Below are 16,359 nucleotides of genomic sequence, written 5' to 3'. Positions count from 1 at the left end.
GACAAATAGCATGTTTTCTCATATGTGATCCCAGATCTAAAATACACCAGGACATGATAAATTATACAAGACTCTAGGCATTCATAGACAGTGAGATCAAAGGAAGATACTCTTAAGGGAGGAACACAACAGTGCAATGCCTATGTGTCTCTGATCATATAAAATAATATTTATCTAAATGAACTCCAGTAAATGAAAACAAGAGGTTTTTACTTTGTTGTTATTTTTGTTTTCTTTTCATCTTGTTTTTTCATTTATCTGTCTTTGGGAAGGTAAAGGGGGAGGGGGATAGAAATGGAGGGACAAAGGCAATAGTGGTATTCACTAGGCACTATGTTGAAAATGAACTATACAACTTCAGTGGGGACAGGAGGGAAAAACTAGGAGAGTGAAGGAAGGGGTGACATTATCCAAAAAAAAATGTACTCATTGCCTGACTTATATAATTGTAATTCCTCTGTATATCACCCTAATAATAACAATAACAATTTTTAATTCAACTGTAAAAAGCAATGAACATTTAGCCACAGATTAAAGACTTTTCTCCAACTTGCCTTTCTTCAGACTCTAACAAAGAAACGTGCTAAGCTAAAATCCCAAATACCAAATGTAACCCTTCTAATTACACAGTAAATTTTATAATATTGAAATAATAGACAATATTTTGAAATCAGTAAGTATAATTATAATTAAATATGTAATGATGATAACTGTAAATAAAGAACCATTCTACTTTAGTGACATAAAAAGATTACTTACAGTACTTTTATCTTTTAGAAGTTTTTCAATTACTTCAATTAACATTTCCTTCTGCTCTGGATCAAGACTAAAATATAAAGCAGTCTAATTAATATTTCTATTTGATTCCAACCTTAAACAATGATTATCATCCTATGAATTATTTCCAAGATAAACAGAAACAAATTTAAAGTAAAATGGCACAATTTTTCTCATAAATGTATCCTAATCCTGCTTTGTAAAGTTGCTCATATTAACCAAACTAGAAACTCATGCCATTAAGGAAGTATTTAAAGAACAGGCCAGGGTATGGCTCATGGAGTATATTGTTTGCCTAGCGATCACAAAGCCCTGAGTTCAAAACTAGTACTACCAAAAATAAGAAACAAAAGAACATGTTCACTGTTTACTAAAGTTGGAAAACTTTAAGGAAGTAATTGTAAGCACATAGATCACAACTTCATTTTTCAACTAGAGGAAAAAATAATAAAATAGCAAACATTTTTTTACACTATGGATATGTGATTGCCAAAAAACAGAATTTCCAAGTAAGAGCGGTATCACATTATAAAACTTGCCACCTAAAACTAAGAAAAATAGCAGTAGCAATGAGATTAAAACATTTGATAGGGGAGAATAAGAGTACTGGACAGCTAGAATCTAAGATCTATACAGAAAGAGATTAAATGTTGGGATGGACTGTAAAGTAGAGCTTAGTAATTAGACACACTTTGTGGGGGAACATGCATGTGTTTGTGTGTATGTGTGTGTGCATGTGCATGTGTGCATGTGCGTGTGTGCCTGGGTGCTGTCTCTGACCTTTTTTGCTCAAGGCTGCTCTACCACATGAGTCATAGCTCCACTTTCCTGCCCAGGATGGCTTCAAACCAAGATCCTCAGATCTCAGTCCCCTGAGTAGCTAGGATTACTGACGTGAGCCACTAGCATTTGGCTTACACATTAGTTTATGACAAGAAAAGAAAACCCTGCCTGACAGTTAACCTCTGAATTTATATATTTTTCAAATATTACATGTTTTTTAACACTGTAACTATTTACCATTCAAATAATCAAACCATTTGAGTGGAGGGAGGGGCTGTCCTGGATTTAAATCAAGCCACACCAGTAATATTTAAATACCTTATGTTGCATTTCAAAGTAACTGAAAATTTATGTTCTACTTACAAAAAAGAAACGTGAAAATCATGAATCAAAACAGTACCTCAATATTTTTACTGGCCACATTCTTCACAACAGCAGGAAAGAGTTCAGATGCTCTTTTTTTTAGAGAGTCATTCAGACCCCAGTATGAACTGCAATCTATTTATTATAGGTTTCCCATCATTGCTGGGACCATAGAAATATACCACTATGTCCAGTTCACTTCTATAGTGACAGTGTCAAACGCTTTTCTACCCAAGTTGACCTGGTACAGCAACCCTCCCAATCTCAGCTTCCCACATAGCTTGGGATGATAACAGGAATCCAACATTATGCCCTGCCATAGGTTAATGTGTCTGGCAAACTTTTCTGCCTAGGCTGGCCTTAAACTATGATTTTTCCATTATCAGTCTCCCAAGTAGCTAGGAGAACAGATGTCAACCACATGAATCTGCCTAACCTTTGAAATTATTTCAAGTTACAGTTCAAATACTGCTTCTCCAAAGCCCTCCTTTTGAATTTTATTTATATCTTTATTTTCTCTTAACCCTTATAACATGATGAAATGGCTGTGGTTATAACTCAGTGGTTAAGCATTTACTTAACATAATGGCCTTTTTCCTATTAAAGACATTGTTAGTGAACCTTTATATATACATATAAATCATGTGTTAATATCTTCTTCAATTACAAATTAGTTTTAATTAGCATATGATTTATTTCTTTCTCAAAGATATGACATGTTAAAAAAGAATAAAATTATGCTATCTGGCAGAAAACAGATGGAATAAGAGATAATCAAGTTAAGTGAAATAAGCCAGATTCGGAAAGGTAAGTACTGGGAAGAGGAAGGGGACAAAAGGGAGAATGAGGGAGAAAGTGACTCTGATAAAGACGTAGTATATAAATGAATAGGTTAACATAAAACATGAACAGAAAGGAATAGGTAGAAATGGGACAGGGGGGAGGGGCAAAAAAAAAGAAATAGGACAGAGAGAGAAAGACAGACAAATACTGTATTTTTTCTCTAATATATTAGTTTAGATTAGTTTAGGGTCATAATAAAATCCATATAAATTTTTTTCTTTTTTTTTTCTTTTTGGTCAGCCATGGGACTTGAACTCTGGGCCTGGGCACTGTCCCTCAGCTCTTCAACTCAAGGTGAGTGCTCTACCATTTGAGCCACAGTGCCACTTCTAGTTTTCTTAATTGGAGATAAAGAGTCTTTCCTGCCTGGGCTGGCTTTGAACCACAATCCTCAGATCTCAGCCTCCTGAGTAACTAGGATTACAGGTGTGAGCCACTGGTGCCTGGCAAAATGTTTTAAAGAAAGTTGACTGTTAAATAGCACAGCTTCTACTGATTTATATATCTAACACAAATTGCACAACACTATGAAAACTACACCAGAAATCAAATTGTCTCAAGAAAGCTTGCAGATGTTTTATGTTACATGTGAGACATCTCTTGGAAAGAATCACTCTTTAGGAAGTAGACAGCAAGAATAAAAATGAAAGAAAGGGAAATGAAGATAAGGGAGTTGTAAGGATAATATACTTAAGATTCTACTCTATAATAAAAACAGGAAAAATCTCCCAATTCTCTAATAATACATATATGTTTTTATGTGTGTATACTAGACAGACTATATAAATGAGAATTCAGATTTTTACTGTTTTCAAATTATAAAATCTAAAAATCATCCCAGGACCTAGTACACTAATAACAAATAAAACTATGCATGGGATCTCTATAGCCAAGACAAAATTAAGGATATGTATAGACTATCTGTAGAAGAAAAAGTCGTTTCACCTGAGTCTGAGATCAGGATAGTCACAAGAGATAGTCTTTGTGGGGTACAACATTCCATGTAATGTAACGGATCTTTAATATGACTTGTGAAAGACCTACCTGTACAATTTCTGTATTGCATGGGCTGCATTTTTCCTAACATATGGTGATAAGTCAGCAGCAGCTTCCTTAATAGCAAGCATCATGATAGGAACAATAATTGGCACTCTGATACTTGACAGAACTCTCAAAGCACTTGCACGGATTAGTTGATTTGGATCCTAAGAACAGTGTAAAATATGCATCAAACTGAAAGTTCATAATTTTTAAAGACATCTTATGTCACATAAATTACAGGTGCTTACTAGAAATAGTAAACATATTAAAATAGCAAAAGCCAGTCTCTTAATTTAAAATGAGAAAGAAAAATAAATGTTTACTTCTCTGAACAAGATTTAAAGAAATGTTAAGATTATAATTTTAGTTGATTTTTATTACTAAATGTGCTGAGATTTTAGCATCCCTAATAAAATGACTATGTCATAAAAAATGTCTTTTGTCCTCTACAGATTTTCAATAACTAGTTAGTAGAATTATATAAACAATTCTTTGACATATGGAAATAATTATATTGTACATAAAGAAGCACACAGAAGCTAAAACTTACAAAGCAAAATTCTACCTGATTATATAAGTCATTTTCTAGGTGTATTAAGTAGGCTCTATAGGAGGCTTGGAGGCTTTTTAACTCTTTCAAGACACCACTGGGTTGTTTAGTGGATTATTGCTCCACTTCTTTAAATGACACACCTTCAACTGTGCAGAAACCTTGTAGCTATTTGCCTGCTTAGTTCAACATTTACCTTCAAAGCGCGCTGAAAAGTGCTTATGGACAAGAGTGCCAAATCCTGCTGTTCTTCAGCATATCGGACCAGATAAACATATACCAACTTCTTGATCTGTTTAAAAAAAAAAAAACAACAACAACAACAACAGTCATTTACTCCAAGCCAGAGTGAAAATTTAAAACTCAGTATTTTCTATACCAAAATTCATTTTCAATTTTCCTCAGGTAAGTAATGGAACCCAGTAGTCACAGAGCAGGCTGCAGGATAATGACTGGCAACAGAAAAAGCTTGAGAAGTAGGGACTTTCATAATTCAGTCTATAACAGTAACATCCTGTCAAGATATCCCTTCCTAACAAAGGAAATTTTTAAAATTCCTGAGCAAAGCCCATATAAGAATATTAAAATGTTAACTGTGAGAAAATATTTCAAAAATCAAAGACATAGGTAAGAAGAATAATTTAAACCCTGCTCTGGTATTGGAGCTTATGTTTCTTCATCTATTAAAAGTTGCTGGAGCCCGACTCTTCATATGCTAATATTCATAATCCAGCATATATTTCTAGCTCAATAAGAATGTGTGACAATGACAACTTAATGCAATAGAAATTCCAAAAATGATTAGATATGTTTTTTGAATGTCATTTTTAAAGGCAATACAACTACTAAATTTTTAAGAAAATAATGAATGGAAAAAACAAAATAAAAATTAGATTTTGATCAATTTTAATTTATCAGTTGCTTCCTTCTATCTCATAACCCCTAACTCTTTAACCTCATTATTGAGATATCACTATTAACAATCTAATAAGAAACTCACTTCTTTAGTAAAAGCGAGAATGACTTCATTCTACAGATTTATTATCAATGTACTTCCCATCTAAATTTATTATCAGCCTCTGTATGCTTCCTGTTTAAACCAGTAGTTCTCAAATTTCAAAATCTCCATAATCCAAAAACAAATGTGTTAAATGAACAAAATGATTTTACAAAAAAATAGGTTTAAAAATTAGGTCACATTGTTTTGTAAGATAGGAATCAATATAAACTATAGCTAATGTTTTAGATTATATTTATGTTTTTATTCTTACAATTACAATTTTATACGTATTTCTCTAATTCAGGTAGGAGAAACCTTTTCTCTGCTAAGGGCCATTTGGATATTCATAACATCATTTGTAGGCCATACAAATGTATTAATACAGGAACATGCTACAGGTAGCCAACAAGAAGCATATGTGTCTGTCCTGTCAAGTACCAAGTAATCTCTCAGAACTTATATGACTAACAGTCTTCCTAATTGTTTAAAGATGAGTAACTTTTCTCCCCAATTAGATTTTGATTTTCTAAGCCTAAAACAGTATTAGAACGGCATTAATACTTAGAAAACCACTAAATTCTTGGTTGAGTGATTAACAGCAGTTTCCATATATCTAATCAAATACGTCAGATGTACAAGATGAGTTCTCTTGAATCTACCTTGAATAATATGCACTAAATACTTGCATACTTATCTATGTTTTCAAAGTATATTGATGGTTTTGATCATATTTCTGTATCTGGCACTGAAGAGCTCAATGACTGTCAACTGTGTCATATACCAATACAATGGTTAGCTGATTTTTTCTTTAATTAAGACTTTCCCAATAGATTACTACATCTAGGGTCTAACTTCCTAGGTAGGAAGTTATTGCATAGCAATGTCTAGAAGGCCACCAATAGAAGTCGTTAAGTATTGGAAAATTGGTCCTAAAGTCTTTAACTTCCTTGGTTTTTTGCTGTTTTTACTGTTCTTTTGTTTTTAAAACTCACTTAAGGTAGCCTTTTCATCTCTAATTATACTCAGATTTTACTTTACATTTCTCTGGAATGTTTAAAAGAATCATTGCATCTACTCTGCTCCATTTCTTTGACATTTCTCAGCAACACCTTTATTTATCATGTAACTGTACAACCAGCTTTAACAATGTATTACGAACTCCAGAATATATCTAGCAGTTTATAATGGCAATATTGAAACATTCAGAACCACTGCTGAGCTAACAGGCATGGCTATAATTACTTACTATTGGAAAAGGATTTCTGTGACTGTTATGGCAAAAAGCATAACAATATTAAATCACAGAAGGTTGCAAAACACTAAATTTGTTCTAGTTCTCTTATAAGAATCAATCAATATTGACCACAAGAGGCCTATGCACTGACTGGATGCAGGTGTGCAGAGAAAGCCTACTTTCCCTGAAACCATTCTGTGACCAGAAATGGGAGTAGTTAAAGCTTCGTGACTACACCATTCTCTGATCAGTTACTTTCATTCAATGTTACAACACTCTTTGCTGTAAAGCTAATCATAGCAGAGCTCCAGTAGTCTGGAAAAACACAGGCAGATATGTTTAATTAGTTTATCAATACTAGCACATCAAACTTCATGAGTTATTGACTAAGCCTTTGATTATTTTTGTACTATAACCACTGATTGCTTACTAGGTCACTTTTGTTATCAGATAACATCTGATGGCAGACGACATACATCAGTTCACCAGTGTATGTAAGGTAGTATGTACTTATAAAAATGAAATTTTGCACATGATAGCAAAAAAAGATCAACTCTCGGAACACAAATTTTAAGAAACTTACATCAGTTTCCCCATAACATGAGATTAAGCACATTTCAAAAAAAATAAAGTTTTAAAGAACAAAAGCAGTCCAAAACAAATAAATCAGTAATTAAGTATACATTGTCACTTGTTACAAAACTAGGCAACATACTAAAATTTAATTGTAACAGTGAAAATTATGCTCATAGGAAAGTTCTATTATTGATAACTATTGAAAAATATACTGAAAATTATTTTTAAAAACTATAAATAAAATATTCAGTACAAAACTTTCTGTCTACAAAACTAGAATTTCACAGGAACAAGTTCATTTAGTACTGATTTCCAATGGACCTTGAGAGTTTTTAAAATTGTAACAATACTAGATGTTAAAGAGAGGTTAAAAACACAAAGATAGAAAAAAGAACTATCAATGGTAAGGATCACACTGAAAGGAAACAATCTTTTTTTTTCTGAAGGGGGGGGCGTGGGCGTGGGTGCTGTCCCTCAGCTCTTCATTCAGTTCAAGGCTAGCGCTCTACCACTTGAGCCACAGCACCACTTCCGGCTTTTTTCTTTTTTTGCTTATGTGGTGCTGAGAAATGGAACCCAGGGCCTCATGCATGCAAGGCAAGCACTCTACCACTGAGCCACCTTCCCAGCCCTATGGAAACAATCTTAAGAGGAATCGTGTGGCCTCCACCAAGTAATATAACCCCCTTGCCATCTTGTCCTGTAATTTTGGCCAAGGTAACAGAGGAGTTCAATTGCCTAGAGAAACAGGTAAAATAATGTAGCAATAACAGAACCAACCTCACAGGGTCAACAGTGAGAATAAAATGAGTGCATCAGTGTCAGGCACTAACAACCTTGCACAGATATTTTTTTTGCTGGTCCAAGGGCTTATACTCAGGGCCTGGAGACTGTCACTGAGCTTTGTGCTCAAGGTTAGCACTCTACCACTTGAGCCACTGCTCCACTTCCAGCTTTTTGGTGGTTAACTAGAAATAAGAGTCTCACGAAATTTCCTGCCTACCTGGCTTCAAACTGAGATCCTCAGATCTCAGCCTCCTGTGTTATTAGGATTATAGTGGTGAGCCACCAGCACCCAGCTAGATTTTATTCTCTTGGTAACACTAAGACCAGCTTCACCTACACCTCATGATTTTTCTAAGTTAAATTTTGATTTTTTTTTCAGCAATTTGGACTTTCTTCTACGAGTAGCCATAAAACTAAATTACATATCATTAGAAGCTCAGGTATTATGACCATAAGACATCAAAGAAAGGGTATGTTTAAAATGATCAATTCAGAATTCTGGATAAAAAGCAAAGAAATATCTACTAAATTGTGATTAAAAGTATAAATATTGAGGGAAAAACTGGGAGTGAGGGAAGGGATGACACTGTCCAAAAAGAAATGCATTCATTGCCTGACTTATGTAATTTATGTATATCACCTTTATAATAGCAGTAAAAAATAAAAAAACAAAAATGTGTAAAAATTATATAAATATCTCCCAATTATTAACTGATATTTTAGAAATAAGTTATAATAAGCTACTATAATCTACTTCATATTAGAAAAAGGTTTACTGGAGAGATGTTCAAATAAAAGAATCTACTATACATCAGCTGTGTTTCTGTTATCATAGCAATGTATTATACAACTAAAGTATGACCCAGGTAGTCTTTTCCTTTGCTCTACTTAAAATTTTCTACTGCCATTATCAAGCCATGATTCTTTTATTTACTATACATAAAAAGAACTGTTTAAATGAAATCCTTTGTACAACTGATTGATGCCAATTTTTTTAAAAGATTGTAGACAGAGGCTGGAGATGTAGCTCAGTAACACACTGCTTGTCTAGCATAAACAACGAGTTCAAGTCCCACCATCACCAAACAAAAAAATGAAAAAGATTATGAACATTGTAAGTATATACTAACAAGGATTCAGTAATATTTAAATACCTGATGTTGCATTTCAAAGTAACTGAAAATTTATGTTCTATTTACAAAAAAGAAACATGAAAATCATGAATCAAAACAGTACCTCAATATTTTTACTGGCCACATTCTTCACAACAGCAGGAAAGAGTTCAGATGCATTTTTCCCTTTTGCAATCATCTGAAAAATAAAAGATGAATATTAGAGCAGAAATTTCTTTTAGATAAGTTATTTGAAAATAAAATAGATATTATGGAAAATTCTACATACACTAAATATTTGCAAAATTGTGACATCAAATAAGCTATGTAAAACAGCCAAACTCTTCTCCCACTCACCCAATTTATCTCAACTATCCATAACGAAGACTAAACACTGCTGTGAGTCAATATAATACATATTAAGGAAGAATTATATGGCAATCTAAGATATATTTTCAAATATATACAATATTTTTCTCCAGCTGGTCATGTTGTAAATACTTTTAAGTATTTGTAGTGTTTTATTTTTTATTTTCCAATTTCTTACATGAAAGATGTAGTGTATTTGCAATAGGAAAAAAGAATGTTACTAAGAACAAACTGATTTTCATGCAGTTGGTTTTCATAAGTTCTACTTGTCCAACTATTATTTTCAAAGTTCCTATACCCAGATTCTTCCTGAACCTGCTGAAATTGAGTGTGACACCATCTCTTCAAATCTGAGATGATTCTGAGATTTCATTCACTCTCATGACTGTCAACTTCTATAGGCAAGATTCAGTTCCTCAAAACTCTGAGCCCAACTTCCACCTCTCTCATGAGGCGCCATTAAAAGTCTCTCATTCCAAAGATGCTGTCCCTAAATCCAAACTATTTTTCAAGATGATATGCCACTGATGGCAGAATTTCCTATTTCTATCAATTCTTTCTAAATAACAGAAACCATCTTTTTCCCCCTCATATATACACAATAACTAGGCCTTGTTACTTGCACTTAATATTAATCCCTTTGAACTGCTACTATTCTATGCCAACAGTACCTCACAAGGGACTCTTCTATCCATACTGTATATCATAGACAATCTAATATACTTAAAATTATACTCTGGGAGATGAGGTTAATCTCCTGTGGTAGAATATACTAGCATGCATGATGCCCAAGGGTTTGATCCCTGGTACTTAGAAACAAAAACTAAAACTAAAACTAAAACTAAAACCCTTACTTTCTACATATCAGCTCTCCCTCAAAAGATTTCAAAACCTCACAACTATCTAGAGTCCAGGCCAAACTATTTCATTTAACACTCAAATACCTTTTACAATATACACGACCATCCAATCTTTTTTTTTTGGGGGGGGGGGGGGGGAGCGGGGGGGAGAGGGTCCAGTCGTGGGGCCTGAACTCTGGGCCTGGGCGCTATCCCTCAGCTCTTCAGCTCAAGCCTAGCACTCTACCACTTGAGCCACAGCGCCACTTCCGGCTTTTTTCTTTTTTTGCTTATGTGGTGCTGAGGAATCAAACCGAGGGCCTCATGCATGCAAGGAAAGCACTCTACCACTGAGCCACCTTCCCAGCCCTAACAACCATCCATTCTTAAGCTCCTCAACCTAATGTTTTACCCCAATACTCTTACCCAGTCAAAGTGATCTTGCTCACTAACAAAATATTATCCATTTCTAAGTTGAACTCTTCTACCTATGGTCTATCAAATTCTACTCATTGTCCCTTGTTAGCCATCTTCTAACAGCACATGCAGAAACCAAATTCCCAATCTTACTATGCCCTGGAGTTTACAATCTACACTTTTCATTTGCAATTCCCTATATACTACCATGTATTTATATTATTTTCATTTTATACTTCTCTGTATTCTCATTTCCTTAGCTCATTCTCAAAATATGTTTATATACCTTTAAACAGTCTAGAATTAGGTAAACACAAAATGATTGTTTATAAATATCACACTAAGTGAAAATATAAAAGGCAATAGATTTATTAATGACAAATAGTGTATACAGTATTGTATGAGTATGATACTTTAAGCATTATGAAGTGTGTAAAAATTTTTCATTAAGACCTTTTTATATGACAGGTTTGAAATATCTGTTTAAAGGAGCCAGGCATGGTGATTCTGTGACTCTTGCACTCAGGCTAGGCAGGAGGACTGCAAGTTGAGACAGCCCAGGCTACATAGCAAGACCCTGTCTGAGAAAACCAAAAATAAACACACCCAAAAAAAAAAAAAAAATCTCTTGACTTTTTTATACATTCTATTTCCTTACCTGCAACATTCACAGAAGACTCACAAAGTACTGATCTTTACATGATTTATAAACCTTTTCAATTTCCTTATCTAAAGTAAGATGAGAGAAATCATATGCCCTTGAAGGCCTCTTCCATTTATTACTGAAGGTTGAATTCAGAGCCTCAAACTTTCTAGGCAACACTCTACCATTGAAGGACACCCTAGTCCTGTTGCTTACAGCCTCTTTTTTCAGATAAGGGTCTTTTGCCCAAGCTGATCTCAACCTCCATGCCCTGGGGCTCCACCGCCCAAATACACGGGATTACAGGTGTCTACCACCATACTAGACTTACTTTTTGTTTGTGCCAATGCTGGGGCTTGAACTGAGGGCCTGAGCACTGTCCCTGAGATTTTTTTTCTGTTCAAGGTTGGTGCTCTACCACTTGAGCCACAACTCTACTTCTGGCTTTCTGTTAAGAGTTTTATGGACTTTCCTACCCAGGCTGACTTCAAACTGTGATCCTCAGATCTCAGCCTTCTTAGTAGCTAATATTATGGGCATGAGACACCAGTGTTCAGCTTTAGACTTACTTCTGAGATAAGATCTCAATAACTTCTACCCAGGCTGTCCTCAAACTGTGATCTTCCTGACTTTGCTAAGATCTTTTTAACTAAAGATAATTTCCTAGCCATATGAAAGAAATTTCAAAAAAATTTCTGCACAATATTGTTCACTTGAAATAACATCTCAGAAAAACACTACTCTTAAATAAAATCCTAAAGAATACAAAGATGTAAGACATCACCGCTCCATAACAAAATTCAGTACTTAATTGTAGATGAACCAGATGAATCGAACATCACCTAATTATCACACAGTTCTTGGTTCTTAGATAGCTTTATCTAACAGAAGTTAATAGTAACTGACAGTTGAATACCAAACAACAGACTACAGTATCTATTCTCCAGAGGCTCTTAAACACACAAAAACTACCCAGAAAAGCCATGAAAGTTACTCTTTTCCTACTAGTTAATGATATAGAACACCATCCCATGTGTTTATTGACCACTGGTATACTGTTCACAAATGTCTAAAGTCTTTTAACTACCTTTTTCACTGAGTTAATCACTGAATTATAAATGTTCTTTATGAACTAATATGTTAGATTTATTTTTATTTTTATTTTTTGTCAGTCATGGGGCTTGAACTCTGAGCCAGGGAGCTGTCCCTGAGCTCTTCAGTTCAAAGCAAGTGCTCTACCACTTAAGCCATAGTGCCACCTTCCAGTTTTCTGGTAGTTAATTGGAGATAAGAGTCTCACGGACTTTCCTGTCTGGGCTGGCTTTGAACTGCAATCCTCAGATCTCAGCCTCCTGAGTAGCTAGGAGTATAGGCTTCAGACCCTGGCACTCTGCATGTTAAATTTTTTAATCTATATTTTAGGTATTAATTCTTAAACAGAGGATTTGCAAATATTTGCTCCATCTTGTGGTTGCCTTTTCACATTCTTGATGTAGTTCTTTGAATCACAAAAATTCTGGTAAAATCTAAACTATGTTTTCTTTTGTTGCTCAAGTTTTGACATCAGAACTAAGAAGCCTTCGTTATGTCCAATGTCATGGAGCCTTATTTCTATGTTTACTTTTTAGAGTTATATAGTTTTAGCTCTTACACGGGTCTGGGATCCATTCTGATTTGTTTTCATGTGGTTATCTAGTTTTACCAGCACTATTTTACCATTGGGTGTTCTTACACCCTTACCAAAAGTCATGTGAGCTGGGACTGGTAGCTTATACCTATAATCCTAGCTACTCAGGAGGCTGAGATCAGAGGATTGAGGTTCAAAGGCAGCTGGGCAGAAAAGTTGATGTGACTCTTATCTCCAATTAACCACCAAAGTGGAGCTGTGGCTCAAGTGGTAGAGAACTAGCCTTAAATGAAAAAAGCTTATGAACTAGTGCCCAGGCCCTGAGTTTAATCCTGAGTACTGGCACAAAAACAAAGAAAAAATAAAAAAATAAGTTCATTTAAAGCCATGCACCTCTAATCATAACAACTCAGGAGGCTGAGAGATAGAAGACTCAAGTTCCAAAACAGCCCCAGCAGCAAAATCCTAAAGACCAATTAACAGCAAGACTGGATGTCTGCTCAAGTGGTAGAGGACTAGCCATGACCAAGAAAGCTGATTGAAAGTGTAAAACCCTGAGGTCAAGCCAAGGAATTGATAGAAGAAAAAAAAAAAAAAAGACATTTGACCAAGTATGTCAAAGTTCTGGGCTCTCTATGCTGTTCTATTGGTCTTTATGTCTAGCTTTATCCCAATACCTCACTATTTTGATTACTATAACTTTGTAGTGAGTTTTTAAATGAGAAAGTATATATTTAATTTGTATAATAAATTTATTATACAAATGTATATCCAAATTTGTATATACAAAATAGTATTTATATATACAAATTTGTATTTACAAATACTGTATTTACAATCAATTTATTATACAAATTACCCAAATTTTCTTTACAAACTTTCTAAAAATAGAGCACATAACAATTACTCTTTTTTTCTTTTTTAGGACATTATACTAGCTAGGCAAGTGCTTTGCCACTGAGCTACACCCCGCTTCTATAACAATTACTCATATGTAGCTATTTTTACATTTCTTTTAATACACTTATTTATATTTAAATTACATTTATGACAATCTAGTAACCCAGAATGTGAGAATATCATTATTTATCAGTCTGAAAGGAAGACAGAAAATACTATCAAATGCCACATTTTCAATTTTTAATTTTTTTTTTTTGATCAGTCGTGGGACCTGAAACCTGGCCTGGGCACTGTCCCTCAGCTCTTCAGCTCAAGGCTAGCACTCTACCACTTGAGCCACAGCGCCACTTCCGGCTTTTTTCTTTTTGCTTATGTGGTACTGAGGAATCGAACCCAGGGCCTCATGCATGCAAGCCAAGTGCTCTACCACTGAGCCACCTTCCCAGCCCCACATTTTCAATTTTTAAAAATTGAAAAAGTTTTAAACATTTCCAAAGACTATTGGCATGAAAGAGAGGAGAGGAAGGAAGGAAGGAAGGAAGGAAGGAAGGAAGGAAGGAAGGAAGGAAGGAAGGAAGGAAGGAAGGAAAGAAGGAAGGAAGGTAGAGAGGGATGGATGGATGGACGGACGGATGGATGGACGGACGGATTATTAAAGGATTAAAAACAAAAAAAACTTTAAGCAGGGCACTCGTGGCTCATGCCTGTAATCCTAGCTGTCAGGAGGCTGAGATCTGAGAATCACAGTTCAAAGCCAGCCTGGGCAGGAAAGTCCAAGAGACTATTATCTCCAATTAACCACCAGAAAACAGGAAGTGGCGCTGTGGCTCAAGTGGTAGAGCACTAGGCTTGCTGAAGAGCTGAGGGACAGTGCCCAGGCCCAGAGTTCAAGCCAACAACCAACAAAATTAATAAATAAAAAAACTTTAAACAGGAGTTGGTCTTTTTATTATTTAATTTACAATAGTGACCAGAGCAGGCATCTTTTCTTTGCCATTATAAACTCATAGTTCTTTCTATGTATGGATTAAGGGCTAATGTTTTATCTTTTTCTCTTTCAATGTTGTTAATTATCTGTTAAGAATTTCTTCAATTAATGTGGAGTTTTTTGCCAGCATCAGTTTGTCTGAGACATCTTCAAACTTTTTTTTTTTTTTTGGTCTTGGGCCTGAAATCTGGGCCTGGGCACTGTCTCTGAGCTCTTCAGCTCAAGCCTAGTGCTCTACCATTTTAGTCACAACGCCACTTCCAGTTTTTTCTGCTTATGTGGTGCTGAGGAATCGAATCCTGGGCCTCATGCATGCAAGGCAAGCACTTTACCAATGAGCCACCTTCCCAGCTCCTATCTTCATATTTTGTATCAAAAACTCTTTCCTTCGCTGAATCAATAAGCTTATCTCAACTAAGTTTCTCTTGCTAGAAAGTTAGTATCTTTTGGAAATTAATAGCTGTATTTGCACAGATCATTATTTCTGTATAACTCCATTAATATTCTGGCTGATTTCACTTCCAGTATTATCCCTTTTCATTTCTACTCATTTTCTTCTTTACTGATCCAATTTTTCTATTATCCATTTTTTTCAAATGTCACATAAGTTTTCATTGGTAAACAAAAACAACTACATTCTTTGATATCTGATCAATAAACAGATGCAAGTATATTTTGAGAGAAATAAAATTATCAGTCAATGATCATGATGTACATTGGTAACTTAAACAGGAATCTGTAGACTGAAGAGCTGTAGTAAAGTTTGTACATTATGCAATTACTGAGTTAATATACCATGGTAACTGAAATTTGAACTATGTTATTGAAAGACTGGTGTTCTTTAAATTGTGGTCCTTGAATTTCCTATTCATGCAAAGTAAGAACTGTCTGCTCATGTTATTAATATTGAAAAATAAACTTACAGGATCCTCAAAATTTCCCCCCAACATTACCAAATGGCATAAACCAGAAAGCAAGAATCATGTCATTCACATTCACTCTTTAGATACAACTAGTCCTTTCCTATCTTTTCCTACTGATACCTGAAATTGTGTTTCATAACTGGGGTTTGGAATTTAACATAACAAGAAAAGAATGGGAATTTAGGCTCTAATTTGTGGCACTTCTGCCACATTTACTTCATTTGTACTGTTCTTTATTGCAATAGAGTTTAAGGATACTACACTTTTCTGTTATTATATTAAAATAACCAAAAACAAAACCAACAATGGTGGTGACAAAAAGGCCAGCCTAGGCACACAAATTCACAGGACTCCCTATCTCAACCAATGGCTAGGTATGGTAGCACACACTTTTCATCCCAGCAACAAAGGAAAGTACAATAGAAGGACTGCAGTCCACCCCTGTACAGACATAAAGCAAGACTATCTCAAAAATAACCAGAATAAAAAGGAGCTGGTAGAGTGGCCGAAGGACAAATAGCAAGCACCAGGCCCTGAGTTCAAACTCTAGTAGAACCCTCCCTCTCCAAAAAGATACCATTACATCAA

The 16,359-nt window shown here is 34.9% G+C and overlaps 1 protein-coding gene across 1 annotated transcript in view; it reads right to left on the bottom strand.

Annotated features, from left to right (window-relative positions):
• Ap3b1 (adaptor related protein complex 3 subunit beta 1) overlaps positions 1-16,359 on the bottom strand; it is a 229,246-nt gene that overhangs the window by 184,229 nt on the left and 28,658 nt on the right. The window contains exons 3-6 of the mRNA XM_070031216.1: positions 9,190-9,264; positions 4,554-4,649; positions 3,811-3,971; positions 760-826 (exon numbers count right to left, since the gene is read on the bottom strand). Coding sequence (XP_069887317.1) covers positions 760-826; positions 3,811-3,971; positions 4,554-4,649; positions 9,190-9,264 — 399 coding nt within the window. The remainder of the gene's footprint in view (positions 1-759; positions 827-3,810; positions 3,972-4,553; positions 4,650-9,189; positions 9,265-16,359) is intronic.

This window comes from Dipodomys merriami, unplaced genomic scaffold (assembly GCF_024711535.1).
Source record: "Dipodomys merriami isolate MVZ:Mamm:240054 unplaced genomic scaffold, mDipMer1.0.p SCAF_20, whole genome shotgun sequence".
In the NCBI taxonomy this organism is placed as follows: domain Eukaryota; kingdom Metazoa; phylum Chordata; class Mammalia; order Rodentia; family Heteromyidae; genus Dipodomys; species Dipodomys merriami.
This window is presented reverse-complemented; position numbering and strand designations above follow the sequence as displayed.